The sequence below is a fragment of the Artemia franciscana genome, chromosome 12 (assembly GCF_032884065.1).
Source record: "Artemia franciscana chromosome 12, ASM3288406v1, whole genome shotgun sequence".
NCBI lineage: Eukaryota > Metazoa > Arthropoda > Branchiopoda > Anostraca > Artemiidae > Artemia > Artemia franciscana.
The window spans coordinates 13,098,333-13,118,342 of NC_088874.1; the positions used below are offsets into that span (position 1 = coordinate 13,098,333).

The following is a 20,010-nucleotide window of genomic DNA, read 5'->3' on the forward strand; positions in this document are numbered from 1 at the left end:
TTTATATGTAGTTTTGGTAGGCCTAATTTGTTCTGTGTCATGGCTGGGGCGGTATTTTTGACGTAACACATAAAATTAGGTATTCTCTTCATAGACCGCACTGAATTTCTACGATGAACAAATAAATTTTCAAATGGGGATAAATCCATTTATATAGATAGTGAAAAAAAAACAGGTACAAAAGTCCAGATAATTTCGACCACATATACAGCGATGGCTATCAGCAAAATTACCAAAATAATATAACTGAAACTAGCCTATTTATCCCAAAAAATAACTTTTCGGGTTATTCACAAAATAATGGTCCAAGAAGGAATACCTAATTTAAGGTGTTAAGTCTAAAATACGTTGTATATATGGGGAAATAGGACTAATCAATTGAACAACTATAAACTCAACTTTTTGTTTGCAATTAGAAGACACGGAAGGTTTTGCCACCTTCATTGAAAATTTGTTTTACTTTTAGGCAAGACTAAAGAAGGAAATTTACATAAGGACTTTGAATGAGATTTTTCAGCAAACCCTGTCTTAAAATAATCTAATCCGTAAGTTCATTATTCTGTGAAACACCCGAAAAGTGACTTATTTTTTGTGTATAAATATGCAAGTTTCAGTTATAGTATTTTAGTAACTCTACTGATGACGATCGTTGTATATGTGATCGAAATATCTAGGCTTTCGTACCCGTTTTTTTTTTTAACTCTCTAAATATATGGATTTGTTCCGATTTGAAAATTTATTTGTTGAATGGGGAGGGAAAAGTGATTTGTATTTCGTGGTAGGGACGGAGGGGGAGGGATATTTGAGTCCCCAAGAATGTGCGATATTTAATTTTCTTTTCTCTTTCTCTTTTTCGTAATTGTAGTCTTTTTCTCTTCTTTTTAGTTTTTTTTCTGTCTTTTGTAATTATTGTCTGACTGGCTCTACCATTTGATTTATATTTTTTACTTGCTCCAACATAATCATAACTGATATGAAGGGATTCTAGACCCGCTTTGATCCTAAACAGTCAAATAAAACCAAGCTAAGCAAAAATTACTGAAATTAAAAGGATCTTGTCATCTTAATAAGGAGGCAAAATAGAATTCTAGGAAATTTTTTCATTTAGTATTCTGTTTTAACGTCTAGGTAATAAAAGAATTGAACAGAAAAATAATTCTGAGGGAAAAGTAAAAAATAATAATTCTTGCACATTCTGGTGAGACATGAGGTCCATTGTTGAGCAGTATTTATTCAAGGTAAGACAGATTCTTGTAAAAATAGGAAGTCTGAAAAATATGAGACACAAAATGAGTTACTAATTAAAATAATGAAAGATTAATTGAAATCTTGCATTAGCTTGTTAATATCTTTACCTTCTCAGTATTTTGAAAGAGCATATTCGAAATTTCCTGTTAAAGGTAATTGCGTAAGTTCTTCTGTTATTTGAATGTCGTGACTTTGGAAGATTTTGCAGTGTTTTTATTTATTTATGAGCAATTATGAACAAGCCGTTTATGTCATTTATTTAACAAAAATTTATTTATTGAACAAGTCATTTATTTATCTATGGAGCTGCCGGTCTCAGTAACACTAAAATAAATTGTAATAAAAAACGTAAAAAAAACGGTGTCTGTCCCCTCCTCAACGTCCCACTTTTTGCCTCTTTGTTTGACTCTAAAATTTGACTCTTTGTCACAGTTCTAATTTTTAAAATAATAATAAACTTTATCGTAAAGAGCGGGAAATTGAAGAGGGGACAGCCCCTTTCATATACGGAGTAATATCTGTTCGTTTTAAGTTTTAATGTCGCTCCTTTCTTTCAGTTGAAAAAAACTTGTTTTTTTTTTATTTAATTTCTGAACGTTTAAAGTTAATGTAAGTTTTGATTTTGGCTCACCGCGCATGAATAATTAAAGCGAAATATCCGTATTATTTTTTTTTTGGCTAAATTTTTCTCATTGTCTTGAACGGACGATTTTGACAGAAAAGAGGTGTGGGAGGAGGCCTAGCTGGTATATAAAAGCACGTATATAAATATACGTGAATTACGTAACGAACTTCTATATATGTATAAATTTGTTACGTATATGAGGTGGTTCTCCCCCTCGTCAATACCTCGCTCTTTGCATTAAAGTCTGAATTTTGTCCCAGTTCTTTAAGAATATCCGAAAATCCGAGTTCTACGAAGAGTAGAACAAATAGTCGAAATTACTAAAAATACTTTAGCGTAAAGAGCGAGGTATTGAGAAGGAGACGAACGCCCTGATATATGCAATAATTACCGTTCGTTTTAAGTTCTAATGCTGCTCCTTATTTCCAGTTGAAAAAAATATTTATGTATTTTCTCATTGTTTATTTTAATTAATACTAGAAAATCCAGCGCCCCCTTCATGAAAATTCTCTTCACTCATGACAACCTCCTTCTTGGAAAGATCCTCCCCTGTAACTCCTTTCATGTTATATCAAAACTGATTCATATTGTAATAAAATGTAAGTAAGTATTCCTAAGACTTTTGGCATTTAAATATTACAGAAACAGATTATTTTCAGCTTTTTTAGGGATATTTTTTAGGGTTTCTTAGGGATTTTTTAGGAATATTTGAAAGCTCTGTTTGGGATTTGAACAAATGCGCCCAGAAATTCAAGAAAATTAATGTTTTTTTGGGGGGAAGGGTGTTACACCAAGCTCCTAGGGTGTTACACCAAGCTCCTGCTTCCTGCGTACATCCCTGCTATAGCAACTGCACATAGTCCTGCTCTTAAGGGAGGAACGTTTCAAAATATTTTTAAAAGATGGATTGAAAATCGAACAAAGTGCATTTGTTCCCCACTATTTTTAATTCCCGGTAAAACCCCTTTTTCCATCAATATTATTTAGAATAGATGTTTTTTAATATTCCACTTTTAAATAAAATAAACATAAAACTTAATGATTGAGAGCGACAAAGGAATTTTTGTTTGAACTGTAGGCCTTATATTGCTTTTCTTAAATAACAAATACTACAGCAAAAGTATGTGTTTCAATGGTGATAAAAAAAAACAATAAAATGTCAACTGCCAGGATTGACGCAAGAAAGTCATATTGACAAAACCATTGTTTGCTAACTCTATCTCTTATATTATTAACGATTATTTGTTAACTCTTGTTATTTTCAAATAGCTGGTCACACTCATTATAAAAAAAATTATTTGTTGATTTTTATGAGATTAAGCATAATTGATTATCCTGTTTGATGAAAAGCATATAAAGTCGAAATAGCAATTGGTTCAATTTCTACTAAACTAAGTTCTACTTGATTTTGATTAACTGCTGTACAATAAAATAATTTTACTTCAAGGTAACAAATAATTCATAAACCGTATGGGGGTAAGAAAATGCTCTTGGAGTTGAAAAAATTGCCAGATTTACTAAATTAAAAGGGAACTAAATTTAAATAAGAAGGAAAAGTGGTTCAAGTTTTAAAGTGCCAAAACCCTAATGTATTTACTTAACTATTGTCAAAAATAAAAAGAAAGATTAGAGAGGAAGTAGTACCAAGAAAATAATAATAATAATAATAATTTATTTGTGACCCACTTGAAACAGCGGATTATAAAACAAACACACAGAGAAAAAAAAACTTCTGATAACACATTAAATTACTGTAGAAAACATTTTAGAAGACCATGAAAAGGGTTAATAGTAAAATGTATCGAGTCGGATAGTTAAGCCACTTGCATTGTTCTATTTTGACGTAAGCCCAGAGAAACAACTTCTGAGCTTCTGAAATTAGGCAACTAAGAAATAATATTCTCCATATTTTTATCAAATATTGAATACTTGCTTTAAGTGTCAAATTTGCACTTTACTTTGAGCAGATAATATTTTCTTAATTAATCCATGCTCATTTTTAACACTACACTCATTATATGTTCAACATTAATATTTTTCCAAATATACTTCCTTTGAAACTTTCTCATCAAGTAAAAATGTGAGCCTAGTTAATTGAAAAATGTTCTATACTTCCTGTTTCGCCACGTTTGCTCAGGTAAATTTTTGGTCCCGGTTTGCTAGTTTAGGCACTTCCAGATAAGCTAGGATGATGAAATTTTGTAGTTGTATCAGGAACCAGACCAAATTAAATTAGAAATAGTTGTTTCCCCGAATCGATCATCTGGGGGGAGTAGGGGGACGGTTAATTCGGAAAAAATAAAAAATGAGGTATTTTCAACTTACGAGTGAGTGATCGGATCTTAATGAATTTTGATATTTAGAAGGAACTCGTATCTCAGAGCTCTTATTTTAAATCCCGACCGGCATTAAACCTCTGATTTTCCTTTTAACTTAATCGATTGATACTTAGAATTTTGCTAGAGCTCATACAATATGAGCTCTTGGCTCTTTTTGGCTCTAAAAAACTTCAGCGTCAAGAGCGAAGCTATGCGGAGGGGACAACCTCTTTCTAATACGGAGTAATTTCTGTTCGTTTTAAGTTTTAATGTCGCTCCTTACTTGCAGTTAAAAAAACTTTCTTTTTTATATTTAATTACATCATGGAATTATTTTTGCTAAGGAAAAATTTTAGCTCTACTTTGCTCTTGTTATAGGATATTTGTACTATAACTAGATAGGTCAATGAGTTGAAGTTTAGTCATAGAATTTGGTAGAGGGAGATCCGCTCCAGGAATCATTTCCCTGTATTTTTATAAGTGCTAATAAGTGCATATTATACTAATAAGTGCTGATAGCGTCCTATTCACATACTATCACATACTCACATACTTTTGGATTCACATACTAACCAACAACTGTAGCACTGTCTCTATGTACAATTAAAAAAAAAATACGTTTTTTTTTAAACTGAAAGTAAGGAGCGACATTAAAGCTTAAAGCGAACATAAATTACTCCGTATATGAAAGGGGCTCTTCTGTCCTCAACGCCGCGCTCTTTACGGTAAAGTTTGACTCTTTCTCTCTACTCTACTTCTTAAAAAAGTAAAACACATTAGCGTAAAGAGCGGGACGTTGAGGAATGAACAGCGCCTTTCATATGCGGAGTAATTTCTGTTCGTTTTAAGCTTTAATATTGCTCCTTACTTTCAGTTAAAAGAAACTTGTTTTTTTTTTAATTTTTCGTTTTTTGTTTAACGTTTTTGTATTAATGCATATTTTGATTTTGGCTCTCTGCACATGAATAATTAAAACGAAATTTGCATATTAATTTTTTTGAGGGCTAAAATTGATCGGACGATTTTTAGAAAAAAGAAGTGGGGGAAGAGGCCTAGTTGCCCTCCAATCTTTTGGCTACTTAAAGCTCCTATCTACAGAAATGTGGAATTTCGTATTTTTTGCCAGAAGACAAATCACGGATGCGTGTTTATTTGTTTTTTTTTCCAGGGGTGATCGTATCGACCCTGTTGTCCTAGAATGTAGCAAGAGGGCTCATTCTAATGAGAATTAAAAGTTCTAGTGCCCTTTTTAAGTGACCAAAAAATTGGAGGGCATCTAGGCCCCCTCCCACCCTCATTTTTTCTCAAAGTCACCGGATCAAAATTCTGAGATAGCCATTTTATTCACCATAGTCAAAAAACTTAATAACGATGTCTTTAGGGACGACTTGCTCCCCTGCAGTCCCCGTGAGAGGGGTTGCAAGTTAAAAACTTTGACCTGTGTTTACATATAGTAATGGTTACTGGGAAGTGTACAGACGTTTTCAGGGGGATTTTTTGGTTAGGGGGGGGGGAGAGTTGAGGTGGGGGGGGGGGGCTACGTGGTAGGATCTTCCATGGAAAAACTTCTCACGGGGGAAGAGACTTTCAAAGAAGGGGACGCAGGATTTTCTAGCATTATTTAAAAAACAATGAAGAAATAAATATGAAAAGTTTTTTTTTTCTACTGAAAATGAGGAGCAGCATTCAAACTTAACATTATACTAATAAGTGCTGATAGCGTCCTATTCACATACTATCACATACTCACATACTTTTGGATTCACATACTAACCAACAACTGTAGCACTGTCTCTATGTACAATTAAAAAAAAAATACGTTTTTTTTTAAACTGAAAGTAAGGAGCGACATTAAAGCTTAAAGCGAACATAAATTACTCCGTATATGAAAGGGGCTCTTCTGTCCTCAACGCCGCGCTCTTTACGGTAAAGTTTGACTCTTTCTCTCTACTCTACTTCTTAAAAAAGTAAAACACATTAGCGTAAAGAGCGGGACGTTGAGGAATGAACAGCGCCTTTCATATGCGGAGTAATTTCTGTTCGTTTTAAGCTTTAATATTGCTCCTTACTTTCAGTTAAAAGAAACTTGTTTTTTTTTTAATTTTTCGTTTTTTGTTTAACGTTTTTGTATTAATGCATATTTTGATTTTGGCTCTCTGCACATGAATAATTAAAACGAAATTTGCATATTAATTTTTTTGAGGGCTAAAATTGATCGGACGATTTTTAGAAAAAAGAAGTGGGGGAAGAGGCCTAGTTGCCCTCCAATCTTTTGGCTACTTAAAGCTCCTATCTACAGAAATGTGGAATTTCGTATTTTTTGCCAGAAGACAAATCACGGATGCGTGTTTATTTGTTTTTTTTTCCAGGGGTGATCGTATCGACCCTGTTGTCCTAGAATGTAGCAAGAGGGCTCATTCTAATGAGAATTAAAAGTTCTAGTGCCCTTTTTAAGTGACCAAAAAATTGGAGGGCATCTAGGCCCCCTCCCACCCTCATTTTTTCTCAAAGTCACCGGATCAAAATTCTGAGATAGCCATTTTATTCACCATAGTCAAAAAACTTAATAACGATGTCTTTAGGGACGACTTGCTCCCCTGCAGTCCCCGTGAGAGGGGTTGCAAGTTAAAAACTTTGACCTGTGTTTACATATAATAATGGTTACTGGGAAGTGTACAGACGTTTTCAGGGGGATTTTTTGGTTAGGGGGGGGGGAGAGTTGAGGTGGGGGGGGGCTACGTGGTAGGATCTTCCATGGAAAAACTTCTCACGGGGGAAGAGACTTTCAAAGAAGGGGACGCAGGATTTTCTAGCATTATTTAAAAAACAATGAAGAAATAAATATGAAAAGTTTTTTTTTCTACTGAAAATGAGGAGCAGCATTCAAACTTAACACAAGCAGAAATTATAACACATATGAGGGGTTTACGTCTCGTAATACCTCACTCTTTGCGCTAAAGTATATTTAGTAATTTCAACTATTTATTCTACGGTCTTTGTGATTCAAGGGTCATTCTTATGGAATTGGGACAAAATTTAAGCTTTAGTATAAAGAGCGAGATATCGACAAGGGTGAACCCCTCACATACGCAATAGAAACTTACGAATATAGAATTTCGTTACGTAAGTTAATTCGTAAATTACGTATATTTTTTACTAATAAAAATGTTCGTAAAAAATTAAAAGTTCTAGTTGCCTTTTTAAGTAATCAAACAATTGGAGGGCAACTAGGCTTCCTCCCTCGCTCCTTTTTTCTCAAAATCTTACAATTAAAACTATGAGAAAGCCATTTAGTCAAAAAAAAAATAATAATATGCAAATTTCGTTTTAATTATTTATGTTCGGAGAGCCAAGATCAAAACATGCATTAATTAAAAAACGTCCAGAAATTAAATGAAAAAAAAACAAGTTTTTTTTTTAAATGAAAGCAAGGAGCGACATTAAGACTTAAAAAGAACAGAAATTACTACGTATATGAAAGGGGCTTTTCCTCTTCAACACCCTGCTCTTTACGCTAAAGTTTTTTACTGTTTTAAGAGGTATAGTTAAGAGAAAGAGTCAAACTTTAGCGTAAAGAGCAAGGCGTTGAAGAGGAAATGCCCCTTTCATACATGGAGTAATTTCTGTTCGTTTTAAATTTTAATGTCGCTCCTTGCTTTCATTTAAAAAAAAATTGTTTTTTTTTATTTAATTTAATACAAGAGAGGAAAAAGAATTCAATGCAGTTCTATCTGTAAAGAAAATAAGAGTTACAAAATTTTTTTTCATATTTTTTTTCTACACTCTTTCTTCAATTACGATTTCCAACACGAGGCAAAATAAGATAAATCAACCTTTTAGTGATTTCTGGGAGTGAGTGACGTTTCTTAAGTAGTTTGAAACTGAAACTTCACAAATAAAAATTATTTTACCACATATTTGATGCCCACAAAACCTCTTTTGTAACGACAACTTGGTAACAATAGTGAAAAAAACGATTATTTTGTAGTTTTTCTGTTTCCTACAAAATGTATCCCTTGTAACACATCGCTTTTTGAACTATTGCAACCGAATTATATAAGATACAAAAAACAATTTTCGATAAAAGCTTGGTCTGCTTCAGTACTGAGCCCTTCAAATGAGTTTAGACTTTATTAAAAAAAATACCCATTTTCATTTTTTTTTTTACTCTACGTTTATTATTTTCACTTTGCTTTAAATTTATTAACATAAAAAAAAGAGAAAATAAAAGCCGGAAAATTTACGATTAAAGCTTGCATCATTCATTATTTTAAAAAAGCCAAGTTCTGTCAGCTTTTTCGTTTTTTTTACAACACTGTTCCTTTTAGACGAAACAGCTTATTGGACATATCCAGGTTCTCTGACAACCCCACCCTTGAGTGAATGCGTTATTTGGCTGGTATTGCGAGAGAAGATTCAGGTTTCAATTGAACAAGTAAGTAGCATCTAAAAAAGAATATGCTTGTTTATGTAGGCAAGAAGGAGGGGAGTGGGACTTGAAGCTCCTTAATTTCATATTTTTTATGGGATTTTCCACAATCCAATCACTGCAGAACAGTTTAATAATAAAGCGTCCGAATTCCATTCATCTTTTTTTTTGTTTCTATACATACCTAAAGATGTTACAACCACTATCTCGCAATATGAGGATAAAGTGGGGGTTATTTTTTTTTCTTTTTTGTGGAGACCGATGCTTTGATTCATGAAAACTAAAAGTTTGGCAGTGTCACTTGTAATTTCTTAACAAAATAACTCATTCCACAATTTATCAATAGGCGAGTTCTTGTTGAGGAAATCAATCTCGTACGTACGTGATGAAATGTTATCCTTATTCTCCTCCCATGTTTCCATTTAGGATGTAGCCTTTAATAACAGTAACCAAGAAAGATGATAGAGTTTTTATATGCTGTGTCCATAATTTTTGTCTTTTTTTATAAATGTATATATAGCAGACTTACATTCTAGGTAGCTATCCTCTAGTTTTCCATATGAGTGAAACCTCGTGATGCTCACAAACTTTTGAATCACCTTTGGATATTGTCCCCATGCATAGGAAATCATATGAATTTATATATTCTTAAACTTAGCCATGCTGAATCTGACTGGGTTTCTATGACAGATTGTACTAGCATTCTTTGGGTTGATTCCAAACAAAGTGCAACATGAATGTATCATAGAATCTTTTAAAAAGACAAAAAGAAGAAACTAAACAGCATATTAAAGGTTACGCGACGAACAAGGGTTGCCACCCATGCAGAATTATTTGGTGCCACCAAAAAGGATATTATGTATCGTCTCTACTCAAAAGGGTGCCGTCTCTTGAAAATGGAGTTACATTCACCCTCTCCAACAGAAAAATATGTTCAGTTTTCAAGAAAAATCAATTCTCATCAAAGAAAAATAAACGAGTTTTTGGCGCTTAAAAATAAAAAAGTAATAAAGAAATGAAAGGAAAAGTAGCAAAGCATGTCTTATGATCATTTTCAGTAAAAATCAAGTGAATAATTGTTTTCTCGGAAGATTCACCTCTTTGCAGAGGTTCTGTTAATGGCAAGATTTCGCTTTAACGTAGGTTGTCATCTGTCATATGAAAGTTGTCATCTGTCATATGAAAGTTAAATAATTCTATCAAACTGCTTCTTCTTGGAAATCACGGTCGATTTTAACTACAAATCGTAGGTTCGATTAGATTTACTTGGGGATTAGTTTGGAAGTCTCTCTGTCAATATTAATTGCAATATAGGAAGTCTTTTTAGCTAAGATGCCCAGCTAAAAGGACTTAGAAGAGTAACTGCAGTGACCTTAAAGAATAATCTCAGTTGGCATCTTTAAGGCAAGGCCTAGCCTCTTTAAACTTCGTAGACCCAATGTGTCTTAATACCCAATTCTAGTTCAATTTAATATTTGCCCTATTATTATGTTTGCTGTCACGCAAAATGTATTCCGAGAATTTTTCACAGATACGTTCAGAAGTCTTCTGTGTATTCTTGTGCACTGAATATGATTCGTGTAGCCGGTTCTATGTTTAAGAACAGGGTAATAAAGTCAGACACATCGAGAGCTCAGAGCGAAATTGTCCTATTCCAGTAAAACCGAAATTCTGGAGATAAGATCTCTAACATTATTTTTCCGCTCTTTCCAGCGGTCAGTGTTGGGACACGGTACGACGCCCTGTTTTTCAGCACACAAAATTTAATCCACAAACAAAATAGTTAACAACAAACTTGATTGGTTCTCGCCCTTTTGGAATGAAGCCCTTCTGTGTTTCCACCCTTTCTTATATTCTTAATACTTCTTAAATTAGTTGAAAACTTATAATTAATTGTAATTGAAGTTATGAAAAGACATTAAAAATAGGAATTACGTTCTGTAAACTTATCCTATTCCGTTTTTCACATGAGATGGACTTGAGGGAGAAATTATTCTGAGCCTTTTTGTGTATTGTCTTCTCATATTCTTTAAAAGGTAACAGTTTTCTACTTAGTTTATCTATCGCAGCTTGTCATGTAGAGATTCACTTTTTTTTTAGTTTTTCATGTTTCTTTGTGTCGTCAAAAACAGAAAGGATTGACATTTTTAGTCGCGTTTATCTCAGAATGAGTTTTCGAGTAGTAGGACGATTTCGCTCAGATGTCGCGATATACTACCGCTCACCTGAATTATAGACAACCCTGAAATTCTCGAGAGTAGGTCTAGATTAATCCTTTTCACAGAAAATGGCAAGATAAACACGTGGACAGAAGATAAACAATCTTAAAGGTCAAATAACTAATCCACCGATTATCAATAGGACATACTAATCAATATTTACCTGTCCACGATGCATACACGACAGAAATCCATTAAAACTAACTCCAATCGTTTTTAGCAGTGTCTATTAACCTCATAGTATTTCGAATCCTCTTTATTGCAGCAGCTAGAAAGTACATTTTTACTTTTGCTAAACTCAAAAAGACAAATAGAATATAACCAAGAGAAATAGAAAGCTCATTTGTAATAATATTGTGACTCAAAACTTCTTGAGTCACAACATTTAAGTTGTTTTTTTTTATTTTTTTACAATTTTTTTCCTTGCTTGAACTTTCGTACAAAAGACTAATCAGGTTTGGTGTCCTTTTAATAGCTCAAAATATGATTAAGTAAATAGATGGGAATATAACGTTGTATCAAAAGAAAGTGATTGGCTAAATCAATAGAATTAAAGAACACTTTTTAACACAACAGTATAGGACCAAGATCTCTCGTTCTATTTGGAGATGCTCGCCAAATCTCTAGAGTTGTCAAAATAGGTTCCTGTTCCTAGAAGCCGTTAAAACTAAGACAATTTCACTGTTTTGATATACTCAATAGGCTTAGGGGGATGTTATTACTTAAAGAAGCGAATATACATGGGGGACAGGGGATTAATATCTTAAATTGGGGGTAATTCACTCAAGTTTACGTGCGCTTTCTCTGTACAATATTGCCAGGTAATTAAAAACCTAAAGACTAACACTTTTACCTTTGAAAAGAAATGACATGTGTTACTATGATCTCTTAAAATTAGGAAAAAATAACAATAATTTAATAATAAAACAAAATAGAAAATAATTAAAATAATACAAAATAAAATATAACATTAATAATAAAGATAGTTATCAACATCAAATGCACAACTTTAATTCATGCTTCTAAATACATTCAAGGGCTTATGCCAAAAATTGTCTTCGATCATAATATTATCGCAGATAATATTATATATATAAATAACTTATAATAGAGATTATCTCTATTAAAAGGATTGCCTTAAAGACAATAAAAGTAAGTACTTGCGCAGAATATGTTTGCAATTGCGCGGTGTTTGTCTGAGGGGGAGGGGCAAATCGAAAAAAGTGCCAAGATAGGTGATTATATGAACCATAAAGTAATTATAAGAATATCTTGAGGTTTCAAGGTTGGGTGGCTAGAAAACCTAGCCCACAACCCTGTGTATATGCTTGTTTTACAACTTAGTGCCCCTTAAAGCTAGAAGAAGTCTATATGGAAATCAGTTTGTCCCAGGTTTTGTTGAACAATCTAGTCCTACAATCTTTTATTGTATAAAAAAACATGTAAATCTGTAATGCGGTTTTGTATTTCAATCAAACTTCTCTGGCTGTTGGTGTCTGCCTACAAGTATTTCCTTGTTCTGACTTCCTTTTTTCTATCTTCTATATTCCAGTTTTATCCACCGTGTAAAACATCTGGTTAGAGTGCAAGAGGAGGTTTTTTTTTTATCAAAATTATTTGTCTGCATTTCTTTTCTGTCAAAGATTATTTATGTGATTAACTTCTATTCCAATTTTCAGCTTGAAGCGTTTCGACAGATGTGCTGCAACGGAAAATGTGACGAGCAAAAAACGCTTCCAGAAAACTTCCGACCTCCACAACCAAAAAATCACCGGTGTATTAGATCCAGTGTTGCTTAGCTTTCAATAGTATGGTGTTACTTTAGTGTTTGTTTAATGTTGTTAAGTAGCTTTAGTAGCGCTTTGTTTAATGTTGTTAAGTAGCTTTAAGTGTTTAATGTTGTTAAGTAGCTTTAAGTAACTACAATTTAATTCTCAAAATTATAAAAATGGATGTTTATATCCTACTCACTACAGCCACGTTCAAAATGTTAAAGATTAGTTAATTTCTTTTTTGGAATCGTTGTAAAAAAATTAGACATGGTTGCCTCAAAGAAAATAATAAAGCCCAAGATTCATTTACGAAAAAGCTTGAATAAAGAATTCCATGAAATTAAATAGTAGTAACATATCTATTTACTTTATATGTTTCTTGGGGGTATTACTTATTACAAACACTTTATCCAGAATCCCTAGCTCAGGATTGAAACTTAAGGACCTTAGAAAAAATCACACGGGGAGAAAGACACCGCTTATTCCCCTTATTAATAAATCAGTTAATTACCTTCACTTAATTAGGATATAAAATTATCCCACTACGGAACAAAAAGAGCTTCACAAAATTTTCCTCAAAATACTAAATTCCATGCATAAAACGGGAAACTACAAATTAATTTTAGATTCAGAATAAAAAGGAAATTAATGCCCCAGTTTTCTATGAAACGTCTTTCAAATCAAGTGCATTTATCATTCCAATTTAACCTGGAATTGTTCCATAAAGTCTTCAAAATTAAAATCGAACCTTTAGTTTTTTTCCTCGAGAATAACTCGCAGGTTCTAAAGCATCCCTGAACTGAACTAACGATAATCTTAAACAAGCAAAAATGATAGGCCATAGTGTAATGCAGCCTAAATGTACTCGAATACTTATAATTCGACAACTTGAGATTGTTGCAACGACGTAAAAGTAGAAGAACACGTAGGCTATTCATAAATCTTTCTAGGTCACATCACAAATCCCCTTAAAGTCTTATCCTGGCTGTATAACAATATTGACAACATGGTGGGAACTTTTGAATATTAAAAAAATACTATATTGAAATATAATATACTCTAAAAATTAAAAATATCACTTTACGTTTATCCTCTAAATTTGGAATCAAACATCTTCAGAGTCTTCTGAGTGCAAAAACTGCCCAATCTTTTCTTAGCAGAAGCAATGAAAGGGGACGCCATAACTTTTTTAGTTAGGCTGTTTTACTCGTCTCCAGCTTGCTGAAGATCCTAGCGTGGAGTAAAATGTCCTTTATATTTTTGAGAAATTAAATTTATCTTATATAAGCTGTTGTTGAACTATGAAGATCCTTGCGTGAAGTAAAATATTAATCGTATTTTGGAAATATTAAACTAGTGTTATGTTTGACTAGAAAATGTTGTTTATTTGGATATTGAGTATCTTGCGCCAACAAACACGTTCATTTAAGTCTTTATATATAAATTTTTATTTTATTTAGGCTAGAAAGATTTTTTTTAAAGAGGATCATTGCGTGAAATAATGTTCATTTCATTTTTGACATGTTAAATTTACTTTATTTCGGCTAGAAAGTGTTGTTTGATTTGCGTGGAGAAAAATATTCATTTTCCTTTTGAGATATTAAGTATATTCTATTTAGGGTAGTTTTGTTCTGTATGAACATTGAGGATCCTTGCCTGAAGTAAATAGCTCATTGCATTTTTGAGATATTAACTGTATACAATTTAGACTAGAAAGTACTGTTTTGTTTGAAAATCTATTTTATTAAATATTAAATATATTATAAATGTTATTTTTATCTTTTAATAAGAGACCTAGAAAATAAGAGACGGTTTCTATCTGCACTTTATCGTGCTCAGTTATAGTTTTCGAGTTTGTTTTTTTCCGGATGACTTCCATCCGCATTCCACAAGCTATTCCAGCTGGTATCAGAACAAAATTCTAGAAATATGAGATCTAGACCTAAATAAAGATTTATTTAATCGTTATTATTATTATTTTGTAAGGTTAAGGTGGCAGTGATTTCGGCGATGAAGGGGAGAATTTACTAGATGTTCAATTGTTTTGACTAGGGATGTGGTTGTGTTGAAGAATGAAGTGAGAGCCATAACTGATGATTAAGAGGAATTGTTAAGTTTAAGGAGTCAAAGTGTGTTTTTGAATAGAGAAGTGTAGTTTATTATTATTATTTTTTTATTTATATTAATAAAACGTGATTGAATCTAAAAAGTCTAGAAAGTTCATGCAAAGAAAGGTCATAGAGACAAGAAAAAAAGACCATATTTTACGTTTGTTAAAAACAATAAATTTTCTTCAATAGCACATACCTTTCCCTCCCTTAGATCATGGTTGCGGAATCCCCCGCAACCTAGAAAAGAACGCACTTCAGCCTATAGTAACCAAAAATTTAAGAACAGGTTTTGAAAAAATCTGTCAAGGGAGGAAAAATCGCCATTTGAAGCTGATTCAGGAATGGTAACTATTAATTCGATTAGTCTTAACGGTAAAAGTTATTGCAAAATTTTTTTTTAGAATTTTGAAAAATAGCCTGAAACTCCTGGAATACTATATAGCATCGAATGAAACTATACCATTGAATCAGCATAGCCTATAACCCCATTTAGGAGAATTAGCCCCTCGTCTTGAGCAACAAAGAAAGACATTCTTTCGCATGGGATTCAGTGATGCGTCCCCACCTTCCATTCTTTTTGTTTGTTTTTTTCTTCGTCTCCAATCTAGAGAGTAAGGCCTATTCATAATTAGGTTCTATAAACATTGAGATTTATTTAGCACCAATTCGAACCAAAGAATTCTGATTGGCTCCAATTTGCGCTTGATCAATTTCGGTATTAGTAAATCTCATTATGAAGGAGCCTTAGCCGGCGAGTGCCAGCCACATTGTGACACTGATATGTAACAAAGTCATCCCAGGAGTAAACATCGCAGTATTCTTCTTTACAATCAATTTGGCAAGGATAAAAGGATAAATGAAGTGTAAAAAGTTTATTGATTTTTATGACAAAAAACCAAGTCTCTTTCCCCCCTTTCGTTCTTCCCGATGTAGCTTATCCATAAGAGCTTTGTTCAAAACTTCTCCCAGGTTTCCAGCTACCTAAGAAAGAAAAATCGAGCAACATGAAATGACTCAGCAAAGTAAACAAAATAGTACAAAAAAAGGGAAAGAAATCAAAGTATCCAAGAAAAGATAAATAGTTTTTTTCTGGCAAATAGATAGATAGATAAGTGTATTTCAAAAACCCGTGGGCCATATACACAAAAATATAAATAAATAACAAATAAGCAAGGAAATTAACAACAGCACGAACACGCACAAAAAACAGAATTCAACGCAAAAAGTACCTAATCTAACTACAAAAGAAATTAATCATATAAAACTTTTTCTTCTTATTAAAGATTTATCTATATATACTCCCACTCGAAATATTGTGGTTGGGTTACTATTTTGTAGAATACCCGGAAGCATCAAATTAACCCCATGCAAATTAATTTCCCGTAAATCCAAGAGCACCGGGCATTTCTGGAGAAAATGATCCAAGTCTTCATCATCATCTTTACAAAGGGGACAAACATACCGCCTATCAGGACCAACTATCATTTTATTTTTGTCGAACGTCTTTTGCCTGTTCTGGATTGGAAGACAATTTGCCCTAAGCTGAATCCAACGACGTAGAATCATAGCCGGTAAGTTAAATTTAAAATAAACTTCCTCACCAAAACTAGGTTTTGCCTGATTATAATGTTGCAGGGTTGTTGAATCAAAAACCAGCCCTTGCCAATGCTGAATTTCCTGACTCTCTAATAAAAATCGTACCTGGCTTTCTAAATTTGTTGGTACATCACGAGAGCAAAGACCATTATTCCATAAATAAGGCATTCCTACTTTTTCTAGTAATGATTTAATTTGGGATGGCCACGAGGTTTTTAAACCACATTTCAACATCTCTTCATATGCCGCTCTTACTAGTCTATCTTCATTACTCTTAGTTAACTTCAACCAGAACCTAAGCATTAAAATATACCTACGTAGCTTTAAAGAAAACAGGCCCATATCACCTTTCAGAATCTGTGAATGAGTTGTCTGATGTAGACCAAACACTCTTTTATAATACTGGAGCTGAAGGGACTCCAGTTGCTGCACCGTTTCTCCACCCCATATCTCTGCTTTATATTCTATCACAGGTAAAATTTTTGTGTTAAATATTCTTTTATGCATTTTTAGGTTTTTGATCCCCATTATCGTCGGGTTTCTAAATATAGCTGACATGGCCACCCTACCTCTCTTAATTATTTCATCAACATGACTCCTTAGGCTTCCATTTTCCGATAAGATAAAGCCTAAATATTTTATTCTTTTACTTATAAATAGTTCCTTATTATTAAATTTAAATGTATATTTTTCATCGTCCCCAACCTTCCTTTTTTTAAAAATAACAACTTCGCTCTTTTCAGTATTCAGCCTTAACTTTTTTATATGCAAATATTCTTCTATGAGATTCAAAAGAGTCTGTAGATCTTGCGGTTTATTAGCCACCAAAGCAATATCATCTGCAAATAATAAGAGAGATAGTTTTTGAGTCCCTAGGCTAACTTTCGGAGCCCATCTATTCTCTAGAAAATTAACAACATCATTAATAAAAATATTAAACAACTTAGGTGACAGGGTGCTGCCCTGTTTTACTCCCCGCTTAATATCAAAAAGCTTCGAAAACCTATTACCAACTTGAATGATTCCACTCACACAAGTATACATGCTCACTATCAATCTAACAAATGAATGGGGAAGGCCAATATTTAGCATGGCATCCTTCAATAGCTCTCTGTCGACACTATCAAAAGCCTTATTGAGATCCAGAAATCCCACATAAAGACAAGTTTTACCCTTTCCATATTTATCTATTAATGCCTTTAAAATAAACACACTATCTGTCGTCCCATACCCTGTCCTGAAACCTCCTTGTTCCTCATGTAGTAAATTATTTTTATTTAACCAATTGGAAAGCCTGGTATCTAATATTTTCTCCAAAACCTTACTTAAAGCAGGGACAAGTGCTATTAAACGATAATTTTCATGAGCCTTCGGGTTTCCTCTCTTAAAAAGTGGTATAAACAATGATGTCTTCCAAGCGCTTGGCCATTGCCCTGACCTTAACACCTTATTACAAAGAAGAACAATTATCGGCATCAAAATGGAAAGAAAATTCTTAAATAACAATATTGGTATACCATCAACACCCGCAGCAGTACCACCTTTTAAATTCTTAAATATTGACTTAATCTCTTGGCCATTCACACCACCAACTAAATCGTAATCATGTTCTCTCATGGGATAAATAACCATCTCTGGGGTATGCGCTACCTCCTGAAGATCTGCACAAACAACCTCTAAATTATTTAGGTAATCAGGCCATGAATCAACTTCCGGAGCAGCCTGGGTATTAACATTTCTCCTTCCACTATCATTCTTTATATAGCCCCAAAACTTTTTAAAATCTTTATTTCTAAAATCATCAGCAATAGCCAGTTTCTTCTTATTCTCGTACTCTTTTTTTTTCTTTTTATTAAACTTTTATATTCTCTTCTTTTATCTTTATATTTAGCCAATTTTAGACTTTGATCTTCCGCGCTATCAAATTCATTCAAACGATTTAATAAATATTTTGCTTCTTCTTTCATTAACTTGCAATCCAAGTCAAAATATCCCTCATTCTTTTTTAATTTTTTAGTCAGGTCACATGATTCTGCACAACTGCCCATTATTTCATTTAACAGCATAATTACACTATGTGCATCTTTTTCATTGTCTTCTAACGCTTTCAACTTATTTTTTACATGCGAGTCCAAGAGCTCCCTTCTAAATGCCTCAATATCTTTTTCTGTTAAATCTATAATCCGCATTATAGAAATTTCTTACTCGTGAACCGTGGTTCACAAACTGCCCAATCTTTACCTCAAGCATAATAGCTCTATGATCAGATCCAACTAAATCTAATACTCTCATATTTATTGATTCAGGTACAAATTGCGTATTAATTAGCACATAATCTACAACACTTGGAGTTGGACCCGAAAGGCAAGTGAACTCGCCCCTGCCCTTATCATTCCCAAACCTACCATACGCAATCATCAGACCATGTTCCCCACAAAACGCCAGGAGCTTTCTTCCCCATACATTTATTTTTCTTTTTTCATCCTTGTTGCTTCGTGGTATTCTACAACAAATTGGGACAAAATCACCTAAATCTGGGATCTCAGCCTCCAGGCCGGTATAAGCATTGAAATCCCCCATTAACACACAATCCAGATCTTTATAACTTTCTTGTATTAACGAAAATTCTTTTCCTAAAATTTCCCAAGTATTTTCTCGATCGTACGAACTATTCTGTGGAGGTATATACACTACACCCAAAATTAATTTCTTCCCACATTTCAAATAAATAGACAGCCAAAGCAAGTTTTCAGATCTACTAGTAATTCTCTCATAGCCGTCAATAGCAGATGCTTTAACCAAAACCAAAATGCCACCATAATGTCTATTATTTCTTGCTACATTACGCACGGTCTGTTCAACGAAATACCCGGGGAGAGGTGATATAGGAGAACAATCGTTCCATGTTTCAATAAGCGAAATCACATCAAACGAAAATAAATCGTCATATAAATAGGTCAACTTATCACGTAATCCTTGAATGTTCCATGACACTAGACTCAGTATATGGCCCTCTATATCCTATGTTTCTACGCCTTCTGTTAGCACGTTAACATCACTAGCCTTTGGTTGAGATTGCTCGTTACTAGTCTTAGTCGGGGGAAAGGCAACATTATAATACTCACGAGTGCGGTTATTTATATCCGCTAACTCACTTCGGTGTTTATTGTCATAAAAATCACGTGAAAAACCACCACGATGTCTTTCATTAAACTTCTTTCTTGGCGAATGGCTTCCTTTGGGTGCTACATTACGAGTACCTGGTCGAAACAAGTCATTTGGGCTGACAATAGCACTAGCAGGTCTTTTAGCTGTCGATACTGCCTGAGGAGTGCTGGTCGATGGCACTAATGTCTCAGTATCACTATCACTGGCATCACTAACTAGCCTCATCGGAATATTATTGGGATCATTTGGGAGCCTAGCACTAAAGGGTGGACCAGAATTTTGTACTGGCTTCAAATTACGCTTAATCTCGACTATTGAATTTCCATCATACCTGAATATTCGGCCTTCGATGAATAGTTTGTCACCTCGTAATTTTGCATCACGGCCATCATTGTGTGCAGTAGTCAACACTTCCTTTAAATGTTTACGGGCCTCCCTTTGTATAGCTGTGTAATCCGGAGCCACCGATAAACCAAACCTTCTTAATACGGAGCTGTTTCTTAAAATATAGTCTCTGATTTCAA

The 20,010-nt window shown here is 33.6% G+C and overlaps 2 protein-coding genes across 7 annotated transcripts in view; one reads left to right on the forward strand and one right to left on the reverse strand.

The window, feature by feature from the left end:
* The window catches only part of LOC136033706 (carbonic anhydrase 2-like), a 130,699-nt gene extending 116,316 nt beyond the window's left edge, over positions 1 to 14,383 (forward strand). For 5 of the 6 annotated variants that reach the window (XM_065714572.1, XM_065714574.1, XM_065714576.1 and 2 more), the window contains 2 exons: positions 8,520 to 8,626; positions 12,519 to 14,383. In XM_065714572.1, the coding sequence (XP_065570644.1) occupies positions 8,520 to 8,626; positions 12,519 to 12,638 (227 nt within the window). In that variant the 3' untranslated portion in view covers positions 12,639 to 14,383. The remainder of the gene's footprint in view (positions 1 to 8,519; positions 8,627 to 12,518) is intronic. The other variant, XR_010619002.1, reaches the window with a different exon arrangement.
* Positions 14,384 to 15,579: 1,196 nt separating this feature from the next.
* LOC136033707 (exosome complex exonuclease RRP42-like) overlaps positions 15,580 to 20,010 on the reverse strand; it is a 57,549-nt gene continuing 53,118 nt past the window's right edge. Inside the window, exon 6 of the mRNA XM_065714577.1 lies at positions 15,580 to 15,703. Coding sequence (XP_065570649.1) covers positions 15,605 to 15,703 — 99 coding nt within the window. The 3' untranslated portion in view covers positions 15,580 to 15,604. The remainder of the gene's footprint in view (positions 15,704 to 20,010) is intronic.